Here is a 21,990-nt window from a genome sequence, read left to right as displayed (position 1 = left end):
TGCAAAAAAAAACACCTTTGACAACAAGTCCATCAAGACGTGGTCAGCACGTAGTGTCCTTGAGACCCTGCGGGAAAAGGACAGGGTAGATCCTATCGGCTGGTTCCCTGAGCAGACTGTGAAAGTCATTTGGCAGAACGCATCATCGCCAGAACTTGTCAACGTCACCAAAATTTTTCTTGGCTGGTGGTGAGGCAGGCACTACCTGTGAGATCCTTCATGTGCACCCAGACTCTCTGTGCCACTGCACGCTGCCCTCGAAGCAGCTGCGGGAGGGATGAGACTGTCACCCATCTCCTTCTGGAATGTGCCTTTGCAAAGGAAATCTGAAGGAAGATGCAGAGGGCTTTTTGCGTCAAGGTTTGTCCCGAGCAGCAACATGGGACAGAAGTCTGTGCTCTACCGCCTGTTCTCTGGGATGCACACTGAGACAAGACGTTAACTGAGCCTTGAGAACCATCAACTCGATGAAAGGCACCAGGGCCAAACAAGCGGTTAGGCCAGCACTCTATTCGCCACTTTAAGCATGCACTCTCTGAATCACTGGTGCACACTGGCAGCAGTGGGAACCATCCACAAGGTGCATGTGCAGCAAGATCGCCAAAAGTCCCTTGACAGCCTCTTCCAAACCTGACACCTCCCTCACACAGAAAGACAAGGGCAGCAGAGAGATGGGAACCCCGCCGCCTACAAGCTCCCCTCCAAGCCGCTCATCATCCTGACTTGGAAAAACATCATCGCCATCCTGTCGCTGTCATTGGGACAAAATCCTGGAACTCCTTCCCTAACAGCATTGTGGGTCTACCCACAGTAAGTAGACTGCAGCAGGTCAGCACCAACTTGTGTCTTTAAGGGCAACTAGGGATGGGCAAAAATGGCTGACATTGCCAGTGTCATTCACATTCAAAACATACATAAGTATTAAGGTTACAGCCCACAGAATCAGAGGTTTAATTTTTAAAAAAACCTGCAGACTGTAAATAATAAGAAATTCGTTAGTACATAGTCCCGTTGTTTGTTTGTTGAACACACTGATATCAAATCCTGTTGCCTCCCTTTAAAACTAACGGTTCCAAATCCTACTTTCTCCCTTTACCCTATCAGCCTTAAACCCTGAGATTTCCCGGTAAATTTCGGAATGCTTCATTTAAACAGTGGGGAGTAACTATGAGAAACCTCTCTGCACGCTGATTCCCTTGCTTCCCGTTGTATCCCAAATCTGGTCTCCGCAGAGCTGGGAGTTTACCACGTTCAAGTGCATTGGGCTGAGACCCAGAGGCTCGCTTGCAAACTGTAAGCCGAACGGGTCAAAGTCGGGCGGTTAAACGTTATCCCCGTTCGCAAGGGGCGAGCGAGTTAAGTTGTCCTCTTGCTCGGGAACTTACCAAAGTCCGAGTGCAGGTCTCTGCTGAAGCCGCACAGCATGGTTGATCAGCAACTTGTCTAAGGCTCCGGGCTAGCGGTTCCGCACACCCACTGTGACAGGCAGAGTCAGCTCTCTCTCTCTCTCTCTCTCGCTCCCGGGGACACGGTCTGGTTGGGGCGGGGTGGGGGGGGGGGGACACCACCTTATCTCCAACCTCCCCCAGATAAACCAAAGCCACTTCCGCGCGTATTATCACAGCAGCACCGCATGACATTTCATTTTCAGGACAGCGTGCAGAAAGGGTTAAAAAAAATCACGATACATCACTGCTCCCCCCAACCCTCATCTCTCGTACGAGGCCAATGGGGCTTCAACAGCCAAACGTTATCACGCCCCCAAGAGCGACAGGCCGGTCATTTCAGCCCCAATTGGCGCACGACTCTCTCTGTTTCCATCTTTCCTCCAGCAGGCTGGGTTCAGAGCTCCCTGCTATCCTGCCCTCACACAGCAGTGCCTCTGCTGCTTGAGACAGTGTTCCCCAGGCAGCCAGCTCCCTCTCTCGGCAGCTAACTGCAGGCCCCCCTCTCTGCATTGTGGAGATGAACGGTGGCGAGTCCTGTTTCCGTACATGCATGCATGCAGGCCGCCGGGACGTGACTCCTGCTAAATTCCAACCGCTTTTCCAGGCTTGTCTTCTTTCCCTTCTCTGATCCACCGTTCCTCCATCTCCCTCCGCTAGCCCCCAGACTAGCAATAGAAAGCTTAGACTGATATCCCACCCCCAAAAAACACACACACACAGCAGATTGCTAACATGAGTGTATCCCAGTCGCCAATCCAGGCAAAATATCTCAGCGCCGGGCCTTTCGTTTGCTTTTCCCCTCTCTGCATTGGAACCACAGGATTGCTGGAAACAGGGTTGGGACGGTTTAGTTGACATACCCTTTGCACCGTTTCCGTGACCACCCCCCCCCCCCCCGCAACGTGTTCCTCCCCTCAGTGCTGCTTCTGGTAAAACAGGCACGGAGAAATGTGTCAGAGATAATGGGAACTGCAGATGCTGGAGATTCCAAGATAATAAAATGTGAGGCTGGATGAACACAGCAGGCCAAGCAGCATCTCAGGAGCACAAAAGCTGACGTTTCGGGCCTAGACCCTTCATCAGAGAGGGGGATGGAGGGAGGGAACTGGAATAAATAGGGAGAGAGGGGGAGGCGTACCGAAGATGGAGAGTTACAAGAGAGTTGCAATGGGAGAGAGATTCCCTGAGGTTGGTCCGGAGGGAGGAGGGTAACTTCTTCAGGTTAGGCATCCCTGGAAGAGGCTTCGCAGTGAGGTTAAAATAGTATCAGAGATAATGGGAACTGCAGATGCTGGAGATTCCAAGATAATAAAATGTGAGGCTGGATGAACACAGCAGGCCAAGCAGCATCTCAGGAGCACAAAAGCTGACGTTTCGGGCCTAGACCCTTCATCAGAGAGGGGGATGGAGGGAGGGAACTGGAATAAATAGGGAGAGAGGGGGAGGCGTACCGAAGATGGAGAGTTACAAGAGAGTTGCAATGGGAGAGAGATTCCCTGAGGTTAGTGTGCTCGAAAAGAGCGAAAACCAACGTTCGTTGCTGTAGCGCCGCCCGCCGCCAAGGAAGCTGTTTTGAAGTGCGTTTATGGCAATAGATTAAGGACTCGCAGCACACAAGATTTCTCTGGCACGGAAAGCAGCTGAAGCCAAACCATTGAACGTGGGGTTCAGTGGTTAGCACTGCAGCCTCACAGGGTCAGGGACCCGGGTTCAATTCCACCTCGGACAACTGTCTGTGCAGAGTTTGCACGTTCACCCCGCGTCTGCGTGGGTTTCCTCTGGGTGCTCCGGTTTCCTCCCTCAGTCCAAAGATGTGCAGGCTAGGTGGATCAGCCATGCTAAATTGCCCGCAGTGTTCAGGGGTGTGTGGGTTATAGGGGGATGGGTCTGGGTGGGATGCTTCAAGGGGCGGTGTGGACTGGTTGAGCCGAAGGGCCTGTTTCCACACTGTAGGGAATCTAATGGTTATAGAGTCGTACAGATTGGAAACCAGACCCTTTGGTCCAAATCGTCCAAGATGACCAAATATCCTACATTAATCTACTCCCATTTGCTGTTCTTAGGGCTAACAGGATCGAAGAGTGAAAGTGATAACAGGTTATGCTGAGTTAGATAATCAGACATCCATTATAATGAAGGGCTGAGCAGACTCAAAGGGCTGAATGGCCTACTCCTGCTCCAATATTTCCACGTTTCTAAGCTCCCACAAACAGCAACATAATCATGGTCGCACAGTCGACTTCAGTGGTGTTGATTGAGGGTATAATTATTAAAATTATGCTGCTGTTCTTTAAAAGAATGCCTTAGGATCTTCCATCCTGATCCCATAGGGCAGGCGAGGGTTCTCTCATCCAGTACCTAGTACCTAGCAGTGTGACGTGCCCTCAGTACTACACAACAGTGGGCCCAGTCAGACCCAGTATGTCGTCACATCTCTGCAGTCTGTTTTCTCAGTTGGAAGGAAAAAGATCCTGTGTTATCTCTTTAAAAAGCAGAAATCTTCACCCTCATCTTTTGACCAATATTTATCCATCAAGTAACACCATTAAAACAAGATTATCTGGTCATACAATCATTCCTGTTTTTGGGGATCTTGCTGTGTCTCTAGAAAGTCTCCATTTATAAGGTTGCCTTATATTTCCTTTCTTCTGAGATATTTTCACACACATCTTGGGAAGGAAAGTGTTGCTTGATACCTGAGATAGGCTGTATCGCACCCCTACACCGCATCTCCTTACAATCTCTCATGTACATTGGAGACATAGGATGCCCATTCTGAGCTCACTCATGATCAGAAACACAAACCTTTTTGTCACCAAGACAGACTCCACCCATTCATTCAGCTGCCTTGCCCCATTTCCTCATAAAACCACACATTCCCAGCGCCCCTGCCCTGTCAATCCTCAGTCTCTTCTATATTCACTTTCGTTTCTTTTCCACACCTGTGTCATCTCCCTTAACAGATGTTTTCCAATTGCCTGTTCAGACCTCTGAGGAGACGGGACTTTGAACCTGGATCTCCTGGCTCAGAGGTGTGGACGCTATCAGTGCGCTGCAGGAGCCCCTCTCATTTCCCTCAGCAGCACTCCTGCTAAAATACAGAGCCCCTGACTTAACTTGCTGCCTCCTCATGCTAGCTGATACTGTGAATGACCGGTTCTGCTCAGTTATTGATTGTGCTTTGCCAGTGCAAAAACCCCAACTTCTGCCTCAAGAAGATACAGCCTAGACAACTCTATCCCTGCAAACAGCTTTGTCCAAGCCCTTGAACTTGTTATCACCTTGCAACTCTGTGCCCATGCACATCCCTGTCCACATCAATGCCGCGGTAGAGATAGTGGACAGTGCCAAGTTTCTGGGAGTAATGATCACCAACAACCTGGCCTGGACCGTACGCCTCAACATGACAGTCAACAAACCACAAACAATATCTTCACTTCCTCAGGAGGCTAAGGAAATTCAGACTGTCCACAAAAACTCTTACCAATTTTTATAGATGCACCATAGAAAGCATCCTATATGCATGCGTCACAGCATGGTTTGGTAACAGCTCTTCCTAAGACTGCAAGAAAGTGCAGAGAGTGGTGAACACAGCCTAGTCCATCATACAAACCAGCCTTCCATCCACAGACTCCATTTGCACTTCCTGCTGTCTTGGGAACGCAACTAACAAAAAGTCAAAGACCCCTCCCACCCCGGTTAATGTCTCTTCCGTCCTCTCCCTTCGGGCAGAAGATATAAACGTTTCAATACACATACGAACAGATTCAAGAACAGCTTCTTCCCTGCTGTTATCAGACTTTTAAATGGACCTCTCAAATGTTAATTCCGATCTCCCTCTCTGCACCTTCTCTGTGGCTGTAACACTAGATTCTGCACTCTATTGTGCGACCTTGACGCACTTTGTATGGCATGTTCAGTCTGTATAGCAAACAAAACAACACTTTTCACTGTATCTTGGTACACGTGCCAATAGCCAATCAATCAATCCGGGTTCCTGCAACCCAATAGTACCAACAGGGAAGGACCAGTTAAAAAAAAGTGTGGTGATTGTAACGAGGCTAGCCTAATGGACCTCATAGAATGGGACTGTTAATCTGGTCCAATCAGGGAGCCCTGGCTGATAGATATGAACAGGGATGTCAGAGCTTCTGTTCTCTCTGAGAGCTGGCTCTGAGGGAGATGGATCAGTATCAAGGACTCTCCAAGTGTAAATAACAGGTGACTTAACAACAGAATGTCATCCTCTGTGGAGGTATTTCAGTAAAACTTGGAAATGAAGGTACTTTATGTGCTGGAGCTCTATTTTGAGGTAGACTACATGAGACATACAGTTTTGCTCCTCTTACTTGAGGAGGGATGCAGTTGCATTGGAAGCAGTTCAGAGGAGGTTCACTCCATTAATTCCAGAGATGAGGGGGGTTTTCTTCTGAATAGAGACTGAGCTTAGAAGAGTGAGAAAGTATTGAATTGAGGTTTATAAGATGCTAAAGGGGATTGACAAAGTTGACATAGAAAGGATGATTGTTTCTCTTGCAGGGCAATCTGGAATGAGAGGTCATAGTTTCGAGCTAAGGGGTAGCAGATGTTAAACAGAGGTGAGAAGGAGCTCTCAAAAGTCGCAAATGTGTGGATTTCACTACCCCAGAGTGCAGTCAATACTGGGACACTGAATTGATTTAAGGAGGAGATAGACAAATTTTGAATTAATAGTGGGTTAAAGGATAACAGAGAGCAGGTAGGAAAGGTGATGAGATAACAAAGTGTGAAGCTGGATGAACGCAGCAGGCCAAGCAACATCTCAGGAGCACAAAAGCTGATGTTTTGGGCCGAGACCCTTCATCAGAAAGGTGATGAGGTCAGCTGTAATCATTTCGAAGGGCGGAACAGGCTCATGGGGCTGAATGGCCTGCTCCTGCTCCAAGTCCTTCTGTCACATCTTTCACAAGTGTTCTTGTTCTTCCTTCTGGTTACGGCTTCCCTCCCTCCTCACCACAGCCTGCATCCTTGGTGTTACAGATCAAAGCTCATTTGTTTGCTCTCTTTCCACATGGGTAGCTCAAGGTGGGGTCACAGGTGGGCAAGTCAACAGCAGGGCCAGGTGGCTTGTAGCAGCCCAATGGCAAATGGCAAGATTGCCAACCCCACCCACAGAGAGGGAAGAGTAATCCAGGAGGTTGGCTCTCAATGGATGGATACATGGATGAGTGAAGCTTTTATACCTCACACAGCACTGCTCAGCCTGCCAGGTCAGATTCCTCAACAGCTCAGCTCTGCTCAATAGTGCCACTTCAGTACAAAATCAGCTATTTGAAGAACAACTGGCTAAAATTAAAACCTTGGCTTTAAGGAGAGAGATTCAGAGCAGAGGATAGCAACTGATGAGACAGCTTTTTAGAGTGGCCCAATGAGATAGATGAGCAATAGGCCCAGGTCATTAATCGCTAACAGCAATCAGATGTACAGAGTGGAAAGAACAACCTTCAGGTTGTCTCTCGCTGGCTGCCCAGCATAAATTCTTTCTTGAATTCCTTTCAGCTGTTCGCAGCACATGCAAGTTGAAATTGCCTCCTGCTAGTTGTTCCTACAGGCTGCTAAAATACACACCTCAGTCCGAAAGCTTGGTTGTCCTCTCTGTCCTTACATAAACTCTTCAATTTGCATGAAACTGCTCAAACTATTCCATTCACTTCAAACATCCAAGGTGACTGACATCCAGGGCATGCTCCTGACTTTGACTGACAGCTTCATTTGCAATGAAGTCACAATGCAGCTATTATTAAAATTGGCACATATTGCTTGTACTCCTTTTACATTGTTTATTCACAGGATGTTGGTGTCAATGGCTAGGTCAGCATTTATTGCCCATGACGTAGTTAAGTGTTGACCACATTGTTAGGGATCTGAAGTCACAATTAGACCAGGTAATGATGGCGGAATTTTTTTGCTTAAAGTATATTAGTGACCCAAATGGGTGATAAATGACAGTGGTGAAATGGGTTGCCAGTAGGCCAGCTGTTTAACTCTGGATTTTTATTGAATTTAAGTTTTCCCATCTACCATGGGGTCGATGAACACGCGTGCCCAGAACACTAGCCTGGAGTATCATTAGAGCGATGTTACCACAAACCCACCAAAAATTCTGTTATGATCCCAGCTGCTGGTAACACGAGACAAGTCAGATCTCAGAGTGAAACCTGGTTTGCTTGACTGTAAGTTTTGTTTTTCTAATTTGTTTATCATGGTGGTCAGTCACTGAACATTTTCACTGTCCCCCTACCAAAGCACTTCCAACAATGTACTTTAAGAATGAATTGAAACAGTCTTGTTACAAATAAATATCCACCCTTCATGATCTCAACAACAATGTTACAGATACTGAAACTTTAATGAAGGGTTACCCAGTTTCCACTTAAAGTTTCTTGGTGAATTGGGACAGTTGTACTTGGCGTTTTTCCAGAAACTCTGCATTAATTTGATGTCAGCCTCTTTCATGAATATCTTGTCATAAGAGCCTTCAATATACTGCTAACTCAGCTCACTTATCGCTTAACATGGATTCCTTGAACTTCTCTTTTACAGCCTCCTGTTACTGGAGCTTATTGACTACTTAGTGATTACTTATTTATTGATGTTACACCACTCGGGATTTCTTTACTCCTGCCCTGATTGTTCTGGAGACTGCTAAACTGCACTGTTGTCCATACAGGCTTTCTTTCCTGGAACAACCTGTTCCTTTCTGAAATAAAACTGCACACTCACTGATCTTTTGTATGATTCTCACTTTCTAAAGGTATAACAGTTAGCATCGCTGATGCCTTGTGTCCTATTTGACCTTGTTGCTAGGTAGCAGCCCAGACTTTCACCTCTGCTATTCTTGCTTTCTAAAGCACCTGAACTATTCATCACAAGGCTTTTTTTTAAAGTCCCATTTAAGTGCACATGAACACATTTCCAACCCTTTTGGCAATGCCCACAGAATTCAAAATATGAAGTGAAGCTAAAATAATGTTACTTTCCCCTTCATAATGCATAAAATTTAGAAATATAAATCAGACTTGAGATTATACACATTTTTATTCACTTTAGAACCCAAGTTTCCAAATAATAATTACAATGCCTCATGAACCTTCATCATATTTTACATTTTAAGCAGAAGGTTATGGGTTGAATAATTTAGATTCAAGCATTTGACTTAAGTTGATGTGTTAGTGCATTGTTTAAGGAATGCTACTTTATCACACAAAGCAATAGGCCAGCTTTTTAAATCTGGAGTTTTATCGAATTTAAGTTTCTCCATCTGCCATGGGGTCTATGAACCCATATAGCCAGAATATTGGCCTAGAGTACAGCAATATTAGCACTATTTTAAACTGCCTTCGATTTTGGGCTAATGGTGAAGATCCCATAGGATAATTAAAAGGAGTTGTCTTAGTCACTTTTTTTTCCTTCAACTCACATCACTAAAATTAAACAAGTTATTTAGCCCTTAATTTGAAGTCCATAAAATCATTAGTGTGTAAAACTGGGCAATGTGTAAATCAAATCTGTCCACTGAACAAGAAACAGCACAAAGTACAATGAATCTTTACTGGCATTCTTTTGGATCCTGGTTGGTGTGTACGGGAAACACCTTTTGGATCCTGGTTGGAGTGTATTGGAAACACCTTTTGGATCCTGGTTGGTGTGTACGGGAAACATCTTTTGGATCCTGGTTGGTGTGTACGGGAAACACCTTTTGGATCCTGGTTGGTGTGTAGGGGAAACACCTTTTGGATCCTGGTTGGAGTGTATGGGAAACACCTTTTGGATCCTGGTTGGTCTGTACGGGAAACACCTTTTGGATCCTGGTTGGTCTGTACGGGAAACATCTTTTGGATCCTGGTTGGTGTGTATGGGAAGCACCTTTTGGATCCTAGTTGGAGTGTATGGGAAACACCTTTTGGATCCTGGTTGGTGTGTACGGGAAGCACCTTTTGGATCCTAGTTGGTGTATATGGGAAATACCTTTTGGATCCTGGTTGGTGTAAATGGGAAACACCTTTGCTCCATATTGTCACTTGTGGGGTTTAATATAGCTGCAAGAAAGCTACCAGCACTGTCATTGGGTGCAGAGTGAATGATGGGGGGATACAGGGATCAGTTGGTGTAGGCCTCAATGACCACGAAGCATAGATTTAATGTAAGGGGCAGGAGGCTTAGGCACAATGTGAAAGAAAGGTTTTTCACCCAGAGGGTGGTGGGAATCTGGAACTCACTGCCTGTATGGGTGGTACAGGCTGAAACCCATCTAAGAAACATTTAAGAAATATTTAGATGTGCACCTGCATTGCCAAGATGTAGAGGCTATGGGCCAAGTACCGGACAATTGGGATTAGAACAGATATGTGTTTTTTTGATGGGCACAGATACAATGAGTTGACGGGCCTTTTTCTGTCTGTAGATCTCTACAATTCTATGACCATACACATGGCCAAATATGACAAGATCAGCCAATAAAGATTTGTCAAATGTCTCATACCTAGTTGAACTCTTTAGCACATTTTTAATCCCCTAAACAATGGATCATTTATTGATGTTACACACATTGATTTCTAGAAGGCATTTGAGAAGTTCCACATGGGAGATTAACTGAAAACCACATGGAATTGAAGAAAGCGTTTTGAGGTTGAAAATTGGTCAGAAGGTATTAGATGGAAAATGGGAGTCATCTGTTTGATTTGGTGATATTCATAGGGGATCTTTACATGGGCCTCAACTTTGCACCATATTCATGAATGCTGTGGATGAGGAAATATGGAGTCGTGTATTCAAGTTTCCAAATAGCAATGAGCTAAGAAGGGCAATAACTAACGCATCTCCAGCATCTGCAGTTCCCATTATCTCCAATAACTAACGCAGATGGGAGCAAGATGTGTCAGTGGGGGAACACACACGAGTTAAATGAATGAGCGTACCTGTGTCAAATGGAGTTGACCATGGAACCAAAAGAGATAAACTGACGTATTTTCTCAATGTAGTTGAGCAAAGATATTTACATGCTAACGTCTACGCATCATTAAAAGTCAATGGCCAGCTTGGAAAAGCTATCAAAAAATGCTGCAATTTTTTTTCCAAGTCAACTAGAATAGAAAGGGAGGATAAGAACAACTCTTAAAATCCCTGGAGCAGCCTATCAAGTCCACAGCCACCCTCCAAGTGACACACCCCCCTCTTTATTCCTGTAACACTGCATATCCCGTGGCTAATCTATGTATCCCTAGACACAGCAGGCAATTTAGCATGGCTAATCCACCATCTCTGGGCTGTGGGGGGGAAGCCCGTGCAGACATGTGCAAAACTCCACACCTGAGGCTGGAAATGAATCCAGATCCCAGGCACTGTGAGGCTGCAGTGCTGAGAACTAAACCACCGTGCCAACACAGCTGGAGAAAGCTCTCAACTGGGAGTAATGATTTCAATTTTGAGCACCACAGCTCAGGAAGGATTTTATTTTTGTCTGGGAGGGCTGGCTCGCAGTGCATAGTCACCAGAATTGAAACAAAAGACGGGGATTAAAGGCTTACAATTTAAGTACCACTTGTACAAACTTTGTTTGTATTTCTGGGTTTTGATGGGTGACCTGATTGGTGTTTAAAATGTCAAAAGGAATTTGATAATACAGGTGCAGAGAAAGCATTCCCTGGCAATGGGGAATTCAAAACCAAAGGGAGAGAATGATAAATTAGAGGTAGGTATTTCTCTGAGCAAAAGTAGGGAAACACTTTTTCACACCAGACTTGCAGAATCTGGAAGTCTATTTCAGAAAAGGGTGTGGGTGCTGAGACAGTGATGGCTTTCAAAACTGAGACTAGAACATAGAACATAGAACAGTACAGCACAGGACAGGCCCTTCAGCCCACAATGTTGTGCCGACCATTGATCCTCATGTATGCACCCTCAAATTTCTGTGACCATATGCATGTCCAGCAGTCTCTTAAATGACCCCAACGACCCTGCTTCCACAACTGCTGCTGGCAACGCATTCCATGCTCTCACAACTCTCTGCGTAAAGAACCCGCCTCTGACATCCCCTCTATACTTTCCTCCAACCAGCTTAAAACTATGGCCCCTCGTGTTAGCCATTTCTGCCCTGGGAAATAGTCTCTGGCTATCGACTCTATCTATGCCCCTCACTATCTTGTATACCTCAATTAGGTCCCCTCTCCTCCTCCTTTTCTTCAATGAAAAGAGACCGAGCTCAGTCAACCTCTCTTCATAAGATAAGCCCTCCAGTCCAGGCAGCATCCTGGTAAACCTCCTCTGAACCCTCTCCAAAGCATCCACATCTTTCCTATAATAGGGCGCCCAGAACTGGACGCAGTATTCCAAGTGCGGTCTAACCAAAGTTTTATAGAGCCTGCAACAAGATCTCACGACTCTTAAACTCAATCCCCCTGTTAATGAAAGCCAAAACACCATATGCTTTCTTAACAACCCTGTCCACTTGGGTGGCCATTTTAAGAGATCTATGTATCTGCACACCAAGATCCCTCTGTTCCTCCACGCTGCCAAGAATCCTATCCTAACTGGTTAGGAGACTGATTAGTTTCAACTGAGCAAGGGTACTGGCCATTGAAAAATGGAGATACAGGTCATCCAATAGAATGCTGGTAGAGCTGTCTTGTGGTGCAGTGGTTGCGTTGCTACCTCTGAACAGTCAAGTCCCAGGTTCAAGTCCCACTTGCTCCCTAGGAGTCTAGAAACATCACTGAAGGGGTCGATTCCCCAAGTGTGGGAAATATTGAAGTTTCTTTCTTTGACAGCTTGCTTCAATAAATTCTGCATCTTTACCAGGAAATAAATTGAGAGTTGCTGTGCGTAATTTCTCAGAGTAGGGCAGTGGAGGATAATTTCTGATCATCCAGCTCAGAGATGTCACGACATATCTCTAAAACAGATAGCTCATAAATCAAGGCCTCCTAGCCCAGGGATAGAGACACTATCACTGCACCACAAGAGCACCAAGGTTAACATTAGATCACCATCTGTCACCGGGCTATGTTTAGGCAAATAAGGTATTGTACTTCAAGTGTACCGAACATCCGTTCCTGCCTGAAGTTGTGTATAATGTAGTTAACACATTGTAAGTTGTGTCTTTTTAACAGACAGTAATGGTAATGCAGATTCATTAGTGGCATTTCCTGCGTTAATGATTACATGTTACCCCATCTGCTGTGTCCAGCCCACTCATGATTCTGAAAATCTATATCAGAACTCCTCTCAGCATTCTTCACTCCAAGGAGAACAGTCCCTGCTACTTCAATCTACCCTCATAACTGAAGTTTCTCATTCTTGGACCATTCTTGTAAACTCATTCTGCACTATGTCCAATGCTTTCACATCTTTCCCGTAATGTGGCATTCACAACTGTACACAATACTCCAGCTGAGTTCTAACAAGTGTCTTGTACTAATTTAACACGACATCCTTGTAGGCTGAGACGTGAGCGAATAGGCAGAGAAGAAGCCTAAAGACAGAGAGATATGAAAAGGGTAGGTAGATGATTAATATTAGGCCCAGGGCAGAAGAGAAGCTGAGTAAATGATAATGCTAAGAATAGGACAGAGTGGGTTGGCTGGGCTGAAAACAACCAATGTCACATCAGGAGCAGGGTGGCGGTGGGGGCGATGGGTAAAAAACACGGACGTGGTCAGGCTCTAAAGTTAGTGAACTCAATGTTGAGTGTCTTGGAGGCTTCAAGGTTCCCAAGCAAAACATGGGATGCCTACCCATCCTCCACATCATAACTCAGATCATTAACATTTCTCAGGAAAAGCAAAGGTCCTTGGGGAGCCTTGGGGAACTCCACACTCCAGCTTGAAAAATAGCCACTGACCATTACTCTCTGTTTTCTACCATTCAGCTAATTTTGTATCCATGTAGTTACTGTGCTTTTTATACCATGTGTTGTAACTTTTCTCACATCTTTTTGTGGCGTTGTGTCAGATGCCTTCTGGAAATCCATGTATACCACATCAACAGCGTTATCCTCATCAAACCCTTTCTGTTTTTGTTATATTTCAGAGCAATGCAGCTTCTGGGAGTGCTACGCATACTTACGAGAGTTGCAAAAAAAAGCAAATTTTCCGTACTAATGCTCACAGATCAGCTTTTAGCAGCTCCTGTCAGGTTTGTTGACCGTCTTCTGAGCTCACACTAGGTTTAACCAATCAAGCAATGTGTGTATAGATCAGTGACCAGACTCACATAATCAAACATGAAATAGTTGAATGATACAACCCAAACACAGCGCCTGGATATTTTTACAGCACGCTTCCCCACACCCCCATTCCTGCTTCCACAGGGCCAAAAAAATTCCGCCCTCCAACTCCATGCAAAAATGTGCCAGGCAACTAAGCTTTTAGAAATCACAAGCTTATCAGTGTCAGTAGTGCAGTGGTTATCGCATTCACCTAATCCGCGAAAGGTTCCCAGTGTGAAACCAAGCAGAAACAGCAGCCTGCTTTCATTGGGGTGCTTCAGTGGTTAGCACTGCAGCCTCACAGCGACAGGGACCGGGGTTGGATTCCACCCTCGGGCGACTGTCTGTGTAGAGTTTGCACATTCTCCTTGTGCCTGCGTGGGTTTCCTCCGGGTGCTCCGGTTTCCTCCCACAGTCCAAAGATGTGCAGGCTAGGTGGATTAGCTATGCTAAATTATCCATAGTGCCTAGGGATGCTGTTCAGAGGGGCGATGTGGACCTGTTGGGCTGAATGGCCTGTTTCCACACTGAAAGGATGATAGCTGACCTAGCCATGAGCTCTCTATTATGATCCTGAGTCCACAATCAAACCTATCCATCCTTAGAGAGATGTTTCCTTAGCCCATACCTTGCTATGAAAGCCATGGAAGCTGCCATAAATTGTTCAGCTAAATGGGAACCAAAGTTTGTTGCTAAGCTGTGTAAAGAATTACAAAGAAAAGCTCTAAATAGTTGGTTTTAAGGAGCAAAAAGAAGTAGAAACAGACAGAAAGGGATGGAGAGAGAGAAATAGAAAGACTTAGGAAGTGGAGTTTCAGAACTTAAGCATGAAAAAAACCAAAGCCACAGTTGCCATGGTACTGATGTAAGGACAGCCTCCCATTATTTAAGAATAGAGTAAATGGATGATTGAAGAAAAATGGGAGCAAGTGATATGGGAAGGAACATGGAATTGGGTGAATTGTTCATGTGGAGGGAAATACAAATGTGACTGGTGAGGCCTCATGGCTTATTGAAGTGTTGCGATTTCTGTGCAATTCTTAATCAATCAGTTCAGGCACAAGCACAATTCTGGAGCACATGGGATTGACCCAGATCTTCTAGCTCAGAGTTAGGGATACTACACCACTTCACAAGAGCCCTTCCTGTGTGATTCGATGCAGATTCAGAACCAGGTCACAATGGGCTAGTTCTAGCTGAAGAAATAGCTGCATGTTAATGACATATGGTGTTGTCAATGTGCAAATCAGCTGGCAAATTCAGGGGATTATGGGATACGCTATTAATTTACAAACTTACAGGAGTTCTTGGTGATCTAAACAGCTCAGCTGTTGTCTTTACACATGGCATCTGGCCCATAGCTTCCTCCTTTATAGCTTGGAACTTGTCGGATATTGTACATTGGTTGATCATTAAACCTGGTGCAGAGAGCTACAGGAGGCTGTTACCAGCATTAGATCCCTCTTAAATGATTAATTGTTACTAACTATGAGTCAAGATCTGTAGCCCAGAAAATGGTAATTTACATTATGGAGATTCATTCCTTTTGGTAATAGATTGTTGTTGAAGGTCTTAAAAATGTTAGATTTTGTCTTACTTTTCTGTTCTCTCTCTCTTTCTTCTTTCAGTCTTAATTTAATCTTTCTCTCTTTACTTCTTTCCCTATACCTGATTGGATTCTAGTTTAGAGATGATGGGAACTGCAGATGCTGGAGAATTCCAAGACAATGAAATGTGAGGCTGGATGAACACAGCAGGCCAAGCAGCATCTCAGGAGCACAAAAGCTGACATTTCGGGCCGAGACCCTTCATCAGAGAGGGGGATGGGGAGAGGGAACTGGAATAAATAGGGAGAGAGGGGGAGGCGGACCGAAGATGGAGAGTAAAGAAGATAGGTGGAGAGAGTATAGGTGGGGAGGTAGGGAGGGGATAGGTCAGTCCAGGGAAGACGGACAGGTCAAGGAGGTGGGATGAGGTTAGTAGGTAGGAGATGGAGGTGCGGCTTGGGGTGGGAGGAAGGGATGGGTGAGAGGAAGAACCGGTTAGGGAGGCAGAGACAGGCTGGACTGGTTTTGGGATGCAGTGGGTGGGGGGGAAGAGCTGGGCTGGTTGTGTGGTGCAGTGGGGGGAGGGGACGAACTGGGCTGGTTTAGGGATGCAGTAGGGGAAGGGGAGATTTTGAAACTGGTGAAGTCCACATTGATACCATTGGGCTGCAGGGTTCCCAGGCGGAATATGAGTTGCTGTTCCTGCAACCTTCGGGTGGCATCATTGTGGCACTGCAGGAGGCCCATGATGGACAATGTCATCTAGAGAACGGGAGGGGGAGTGGAAATGGTTTGCGACTGGGAGGTGCAGTTGTTTGTAGCGAACTGAGCGGAGGTGTTCTGCAAAGCGGTCCCCAAGCCTCCGCTTGGTTTCCCCAATGTAGAGGAAGCCGCACCTGGTACAGTGGATGCAGTATACCACATTGGCAGATGTGCAGGTGAACCTCTGCTTGATGTGGAATGTCATCTTGGGGCCTGGGATGGGGGTGAGGGAGGAGGTGTGGGGGCAAGTGTAGCATTTCCTGCGGTTGCAGGGGAAGGTGCCGGGTGTGGTGGGGTTGGAGAGTAGTGTGGAGCGAACAAGGGAGTAACGGAGAGAGTGGTCTCTCCGGAAAGCAGACAGGGGTGGGGATGGAAAAATGTCTTGGGTGGTGGGGTAGGATTGTAAATGGCGGAAGTGTAGGACGGTAATGCGTTGTATCCGGAGGTTGGTGGGGTGGTGTGTGAGAACGAGGGGGATCCTCTTGGGGCGGTCACACCCGGCACCTTCCCCTGCAACCGCAGGAAATGCTACACTTGTCCCCACACCTCCTCCCTCACCCCCATCCCAGGCCCCAAGATGACATTCCACATCAAGCAGAGGTTCTTGCTACTTTGTGCCAATGAGCCTATGGCTGAGTCTCGCTGTGCTTATATCGCACCAGTGGGGTCTCTTCGAAAGGTCATTAGTAGCTGTGAAGTGTGTGTATTTTGGTGTCTTGGTGTGGTGACTGTTACTACACAAGTGCAAGTTGTTTCTGTCTTCAACTTTTGATCAGCAGAAGCGACTGATCCTTGTTTGTATGCTGATATTAAGGAACCATGGCACTGTGAATGAAACTTTCGTCTTCAGCTCAGCAGCGGATTATATTGATTCCCTCCAAATTGCATGGGTTAGAATCCCCACCCCCAGTTCCGATAGTAACGTGCCCCGTGAATAATCCCGACACTAAAATCAGCCATTCGAAGACCGGCACTTTAAGCAGCAGGGTGCAAATTATACACAAGGCAAAATACTGCACATGCAAATCTGAAATGTAAACAGTACATGATATAAAATAGAGTCAACAGTCTGTGGAAAAAAATAGCGATCCAGTCAGTGATCGTTCATCAAAACTGGAAAATATTACAGCTGTGAAGGAAATAAAGGGAGAGTCAGGACAAGGCATAAGTGATTTCAATGGGAAAAGGTAATGCTAATGGTGCCCTCACAGTTAATCCTTTGGTCAGCATTCCAACCCTCCCCAAGCAAGGGACCTTTCTCCGGAGTTCCCACTCCCACTGCTCCATCTTAATATTAGCCACTTCTGTGTCCTTTCATTGAGAACTGCCTGACCATCTCAAAGTCCTGATCTCCCTCTGACAGCACATTGACATTGATGCTGATGCTGTTTGGTAAATCAACCTTGACTTGAAGGAAGCTGAAAGCCAACTCTCCGATGCTTTCTCCTGCATGCCTCCAGACTGAGATGCGACTGCCCACTGTCATGCCATTATTCCCCCAAGATCTACTGACCACATCCCCTCTGGAGAGTTTCACCCCCAAAGCCTCAAATGTCAAACCCCTCTCCGAACCCTCACAGGCTGCTTCTGCCTTCTTCCCAAGATCCAGAGCAGGACTTCCTTAGAAAATCCATTGTTTCCAGGGATTAGTCTATTGCAACTCTATTCATTCTCACTGCATCCACTGTACCCAGTGTGGCTTCCTCTACATTGGCGAAACCAAGCGGAGGCTTGGGGACCGCTTTGCAGAACACCTCCACTTGGTTCGCAATAAACAACTGCACCTCCCAGTCGCGAACCATTTCCACTCCCCCTCCCATTCTCTAGATGACATGTCCATCATGGGCCTCCTGCAGTGCCACAATGATGCCACCCGAAGGTTGCAGGAACAGCAACTCATATTCTGCCTGGGAACCCTGCAGCCCAATGGTATCAATGTGGACTTCACCAGTTTCAAAATATCCCCTTCCCCTACTGCATCCCTAAACCAGCCCAGTTCGTCCCCTCCCCCCACTGCACCACACAACCAGCCCAGCTCTTCCCCCCCACCCACTGCATCCCAAAACCAGTCCAACCTGTCTCTGCCTCCCTCACCGGTTCTTACTCTCACCCATCCCTTCCTCCCACCCCAAGCCGCACCCCCAGCTACCTACTAACCTCATCCCACCTCCTTGACCTGTCCGTCTTCCCTGGACTGACCTATCCCCCCGCTACCTCCCCACCTACACTCTCTCCACCTATCTTCTTTACTCTCCATCTTCGGTCCGCCTCCCCATCTCTCCCTATTTATTCCAGTTCCCTCTCCCCATCCCCCTCTCTGATGAAGGGTCTAGGCCCGAAACGTCAGCTTTTGTGCTCCTGAGATGCTGCTTGGCCTGCTGTGTTCATCCAGCCTCACATTTTATTATCTTGGATTCTAGTTTACCCTCTTTCTCTGACATTTATTTTGCAATACTTAAATTTTGCTGGCTAAGAAGATTTATTGCCAGTCCCAGTGTTCACTCAGATACCAGATAGCCTGCTGCATTCACTGCCCTGTTATCAGCTCACATTTGCAACAAGTTACAGCATTAAAAATATTCCATGTTGAAGGCTTTGGAAGAATTTCTTGCAGGCATCTAACAGGGCAAGATGCCTCACTCCTGTCCAGTATAAAATAATCTAAAATCCTTTACAGGCTGAAAAGCTAATTACTTAAAACTTAAAATTACTCTTTTATCCAAATTGCCCATTCTCATTTTGCTTCAAGCCAATTACAGTTTGGAATCATTTAGAACTTCTGCTTATTTCTCATTTCTACAGCACTTTTCACGTAAAATTGCTTATGGTGCACTGGTAGTGTCTCTGCCACTGGGACAGGAGAACTGGGTTCAAGTCGCATCCTGCTCCAGAGCTATGTAATTACATCTCTGATAGTTTAGTTAGATAATATCAAGCACCTTTCACAATTACAGGATGTTTTGATGCACATTACAGCCAATTCAGTACTTCATAGAATCATAGGATTCCTACAGTGTGGAAGCAGGCCATTTAGCCCATTGAGTACACACTGACACCTCCTCACCTGAACAGCATCCCAAGCAGGCCCAACACTTAACCTATCCCTGCGGAATTTTACCGTGACCAATCTGCCTACCCTGCACACCTTTGGACAGTGAGAGAAACCTGGAGCACCGAGAGGAAACTCACACAGACACAGGGAGAATGTGCAAACTCCGCATAGACAGTCACCCTCGGCTGGAATTGAACCCATGACCCTGGCGGTGTGTGCCGACAGCGCTAACCACTGAGCCACTGCTTTTTGAAGCTTAGCCCATATCGTAATGTGGGAAAATTCACAGCCAATTCGCACAAAGCAAGCTTCCACAAACAGTAATTTGTAATGGCCTGTTAATTCGTTTTAGTGATGGCTGAGGGAGAACTCCCATGCGTTTTCTCCAACGATGCCATGGGATCGTTTACATCCACTCAAGAGGGCAGGGCAGAGTCATCCTTTAATAACTCATCCAAATGTCAGCACCTCTGACATTGCTGCACCTCCTCTGCAATGCACTGCAATGTCAATTTAAATTGTGTGCTGAAACGTCCAGAATGGAAGTCAGACCTTCTGACTCAAACTGAAAGTATATCTATTGAATCAAATTAAATCTATTTTGTTTAATTCCCAGCTTTCCTTGTCACAAACACCATAAAAGAAAGATACACAGTAAAATAAAGAATAATGGGAGAAAGAATACAGAGGGAGAGAAGAAGTTTGAAGAACAAAACAAACTTAAATTTCTGTTAATCTAGGCTCAACGCTTCACCCCCATGTGGCAATTCTGTCAGAACAAGCTTAAGGTAAAAGATGTCAACAATATTCATCACTGTCTTGGCAACATTATGGAAGCAAGCGGGTTTTGGAGACCAAATGCACACCAGAAGAGATGAAATTGTATACAGACCTCGCACGGTCTGAGTCCACATTTCCCTTGGGTCTGTAGATTGCCGTTACAGTGTTAGACAGCATTTTATTGAATTATTGGGTCATCACATCCTGGAGGACAGTGGGGATTAAGGTTGGGGCTAGTGGTCATCAACAGGAAACCCTAGCATTTCTTCAAACCGCCCTGAGCAGTTCTGAGCCTAGGTTCGACTCGACACATTCACCCCACTTCTCTCTCTGCAGATGCTGCTGGTGCTTCTGCAGCACTTTCAGTTTTCCTGTTCAGACTTCCCACATCTGCAGCATTTTGCTTTCACTTTAACATCACCTGAGGCAGGACTAGCAGTCCCAGCACAGACGTAGGCTCATCTAGTCTGAGTCCCTGAAGGTTTGCTGACCTGTATTAAATCTCTTTGAGCAGTCATTCATCCTGCAAAGATTTTCTTGCATCTCCAAAATCAACTAAAATAATTAAAATGAAAAAAAATACCCTTTTTTAAAACAAGCTTCCTGCCTTGGATTTGCTTTCTGAGATATTAACTGTGCGTTCCATGGGGATTCTAGGGGCTTCCTGGAGAGTTAGCAACCCCACATCGGCTAGGGAATGACTCTGGAATCCTCCTGTTCACTTCCAGATCTGCATATGCACCCATTATTTCTTCAGTACAGCAACATTATGAATTGGTTAAATGTAATTTACACACAAACAGACAGAGGCACACAGAAATGACCTGGGAGCAAATACTTGCCTAAGGTATTCCCACGTCCCTTAATGCAACAGCATTCCTGGTCAAAAGGGTCATTCCTGGCTGATGTCCGGCTGATATGCCTGTCCATTGTTCTAAATGTTCAGGCAGGAATTCTAAGCTCAGCCCATCCCCAGCAGTCGCCATCACACACTGAGTCATCGTTCTGCATCCTATTTGACTACTTCTAAATTCAAGTGTCAAAACGATGCTAAAAAGCCAGAAACCACATTAATATGCTGCAGTACATTTTTTGCATTTGTTGAAAAGAGCTCTCCACCAGTACTGGAGTAAATAAATTAATCCGGGTAAAAAAAAATAAAATGCTGTTGGTCCTCAACATGATCGCTACCAAATGACATCCATTTTCTCTTTATGTGCTGGGGTTACACTCTGTAAGTTCACCCTTTGAATTCGTTCTGCTATTCGATAGAGCTTTACTGTGATCTCTATTTCAACTCCATCGATTTGTCTTGGACCTATAATTTTTCACACCGTTACCTAGAGAAAAAAATCTACCAACTTCCAATTTGAAACCTTCAATTCATTCACTCCTGACCCCCCAGCAGGGTACAGCTGTTAGGGTTAAAGAGTTCCACAATTCTTTACACTATCTCTTTGTGTGACCAACTGATTCTGATGCCAGCTTGGATCAGTCTCATTCTACATGTAAGGACAATTCCCCTTTTTCTGGCCTCTGAATTTATCCTTTCAACTTGTTTAATTATCTTTAGTGTATCTATTAGATTTCCCTATACTGCAACTCACCAAAGATACATCCAACAGTACCTTTCTACGCCACAACCACTTCCATCCAGAAGGACAAGCAGATACCTGGGAACACACCACCTCCATGCTCCCCTCCAAGCCCCTGACTTGGAAATACTTTGCTGTTCCTTCACCGTTGCTGGGTCAAAATCCTGGAATTCCCTCCCTAATGGCACCCAACAGAGTGCTACTGTTCAAAGTGCCAGTCACCACCACCTTCTCAAGGGAAATAAATGCTGGTCTACCTGGTGATGTTCACATCCCATGAACAATTATAAAAATGAAACACTCAGTTCAAAGCAGAAGCCTAGACATAACCTATTTCTTTTAGACCTGGTGTAATTCTGCACTGCATTCACTTTAAGGTCCCTATGTCCTCAAACTGATCACAGTCCTTTCCCTGCAGCCTAAGCAGGGCTCCACAAGAGAGTAACACAAACTCTAATGCTTTGAGTAATAGATTCTCCTCAATCCTCACTAAGATACCTGCTTCTCCAGGTCCATGAATCTTGAACTAGACATAATAATATAAGGGGTTAACTATGATATG

General features: G+C 45.7%; 1 protein-coding gene across 3 annotated transcripts in view; it reads right to left on the bottom strand.

The window, feature by feature from the left end:
• Nucleotides 1-21,990, bottom strand: part of grip2b (glutamate receptor interacting protein 2b) — a 538,749-nt gene that overhangs the window by 161,358 nt on the left and 355,401 nt on the right. The window contains exon 1 of one of the 3 annotated variants that reach the window (XM_059649484.1): nt 1,386-1,469. The exons of the other annotated variants lie outside the window; for them this stretch is intronic. Coding sequence (XP_059505467.1) covers nt 1,386-1,425 — 40 coding nt within the window. The 5' untranslated portion in view covers nt 1,426-1,469. Of the gene's footprint in view, nt 1-1,385; nt 1,470-21,990 lie in introns of those variants that run through there. 3 annotated transcript variants of the gene reach the window in all.

Source organism: Stegostoma tigrinum, chromosome 11 (genome assembly GCF_030684315.1).
Source record: "Stegostoma tigrinum isolate sSteTig4 chromosome 11, sSteTig4.hap1, whole genome shotgun sequence".
NCBI classification, from domain to species: Eukaryota; Metazoa; Chordata; class Chondrichthyes; order Orectolobiformes; family Stegostomatidae; genus Stegostoma; species Stegostoma tigrinum.
This window is presented reverse-complemented; position numbering and strand designations above follow the sequence as displayed.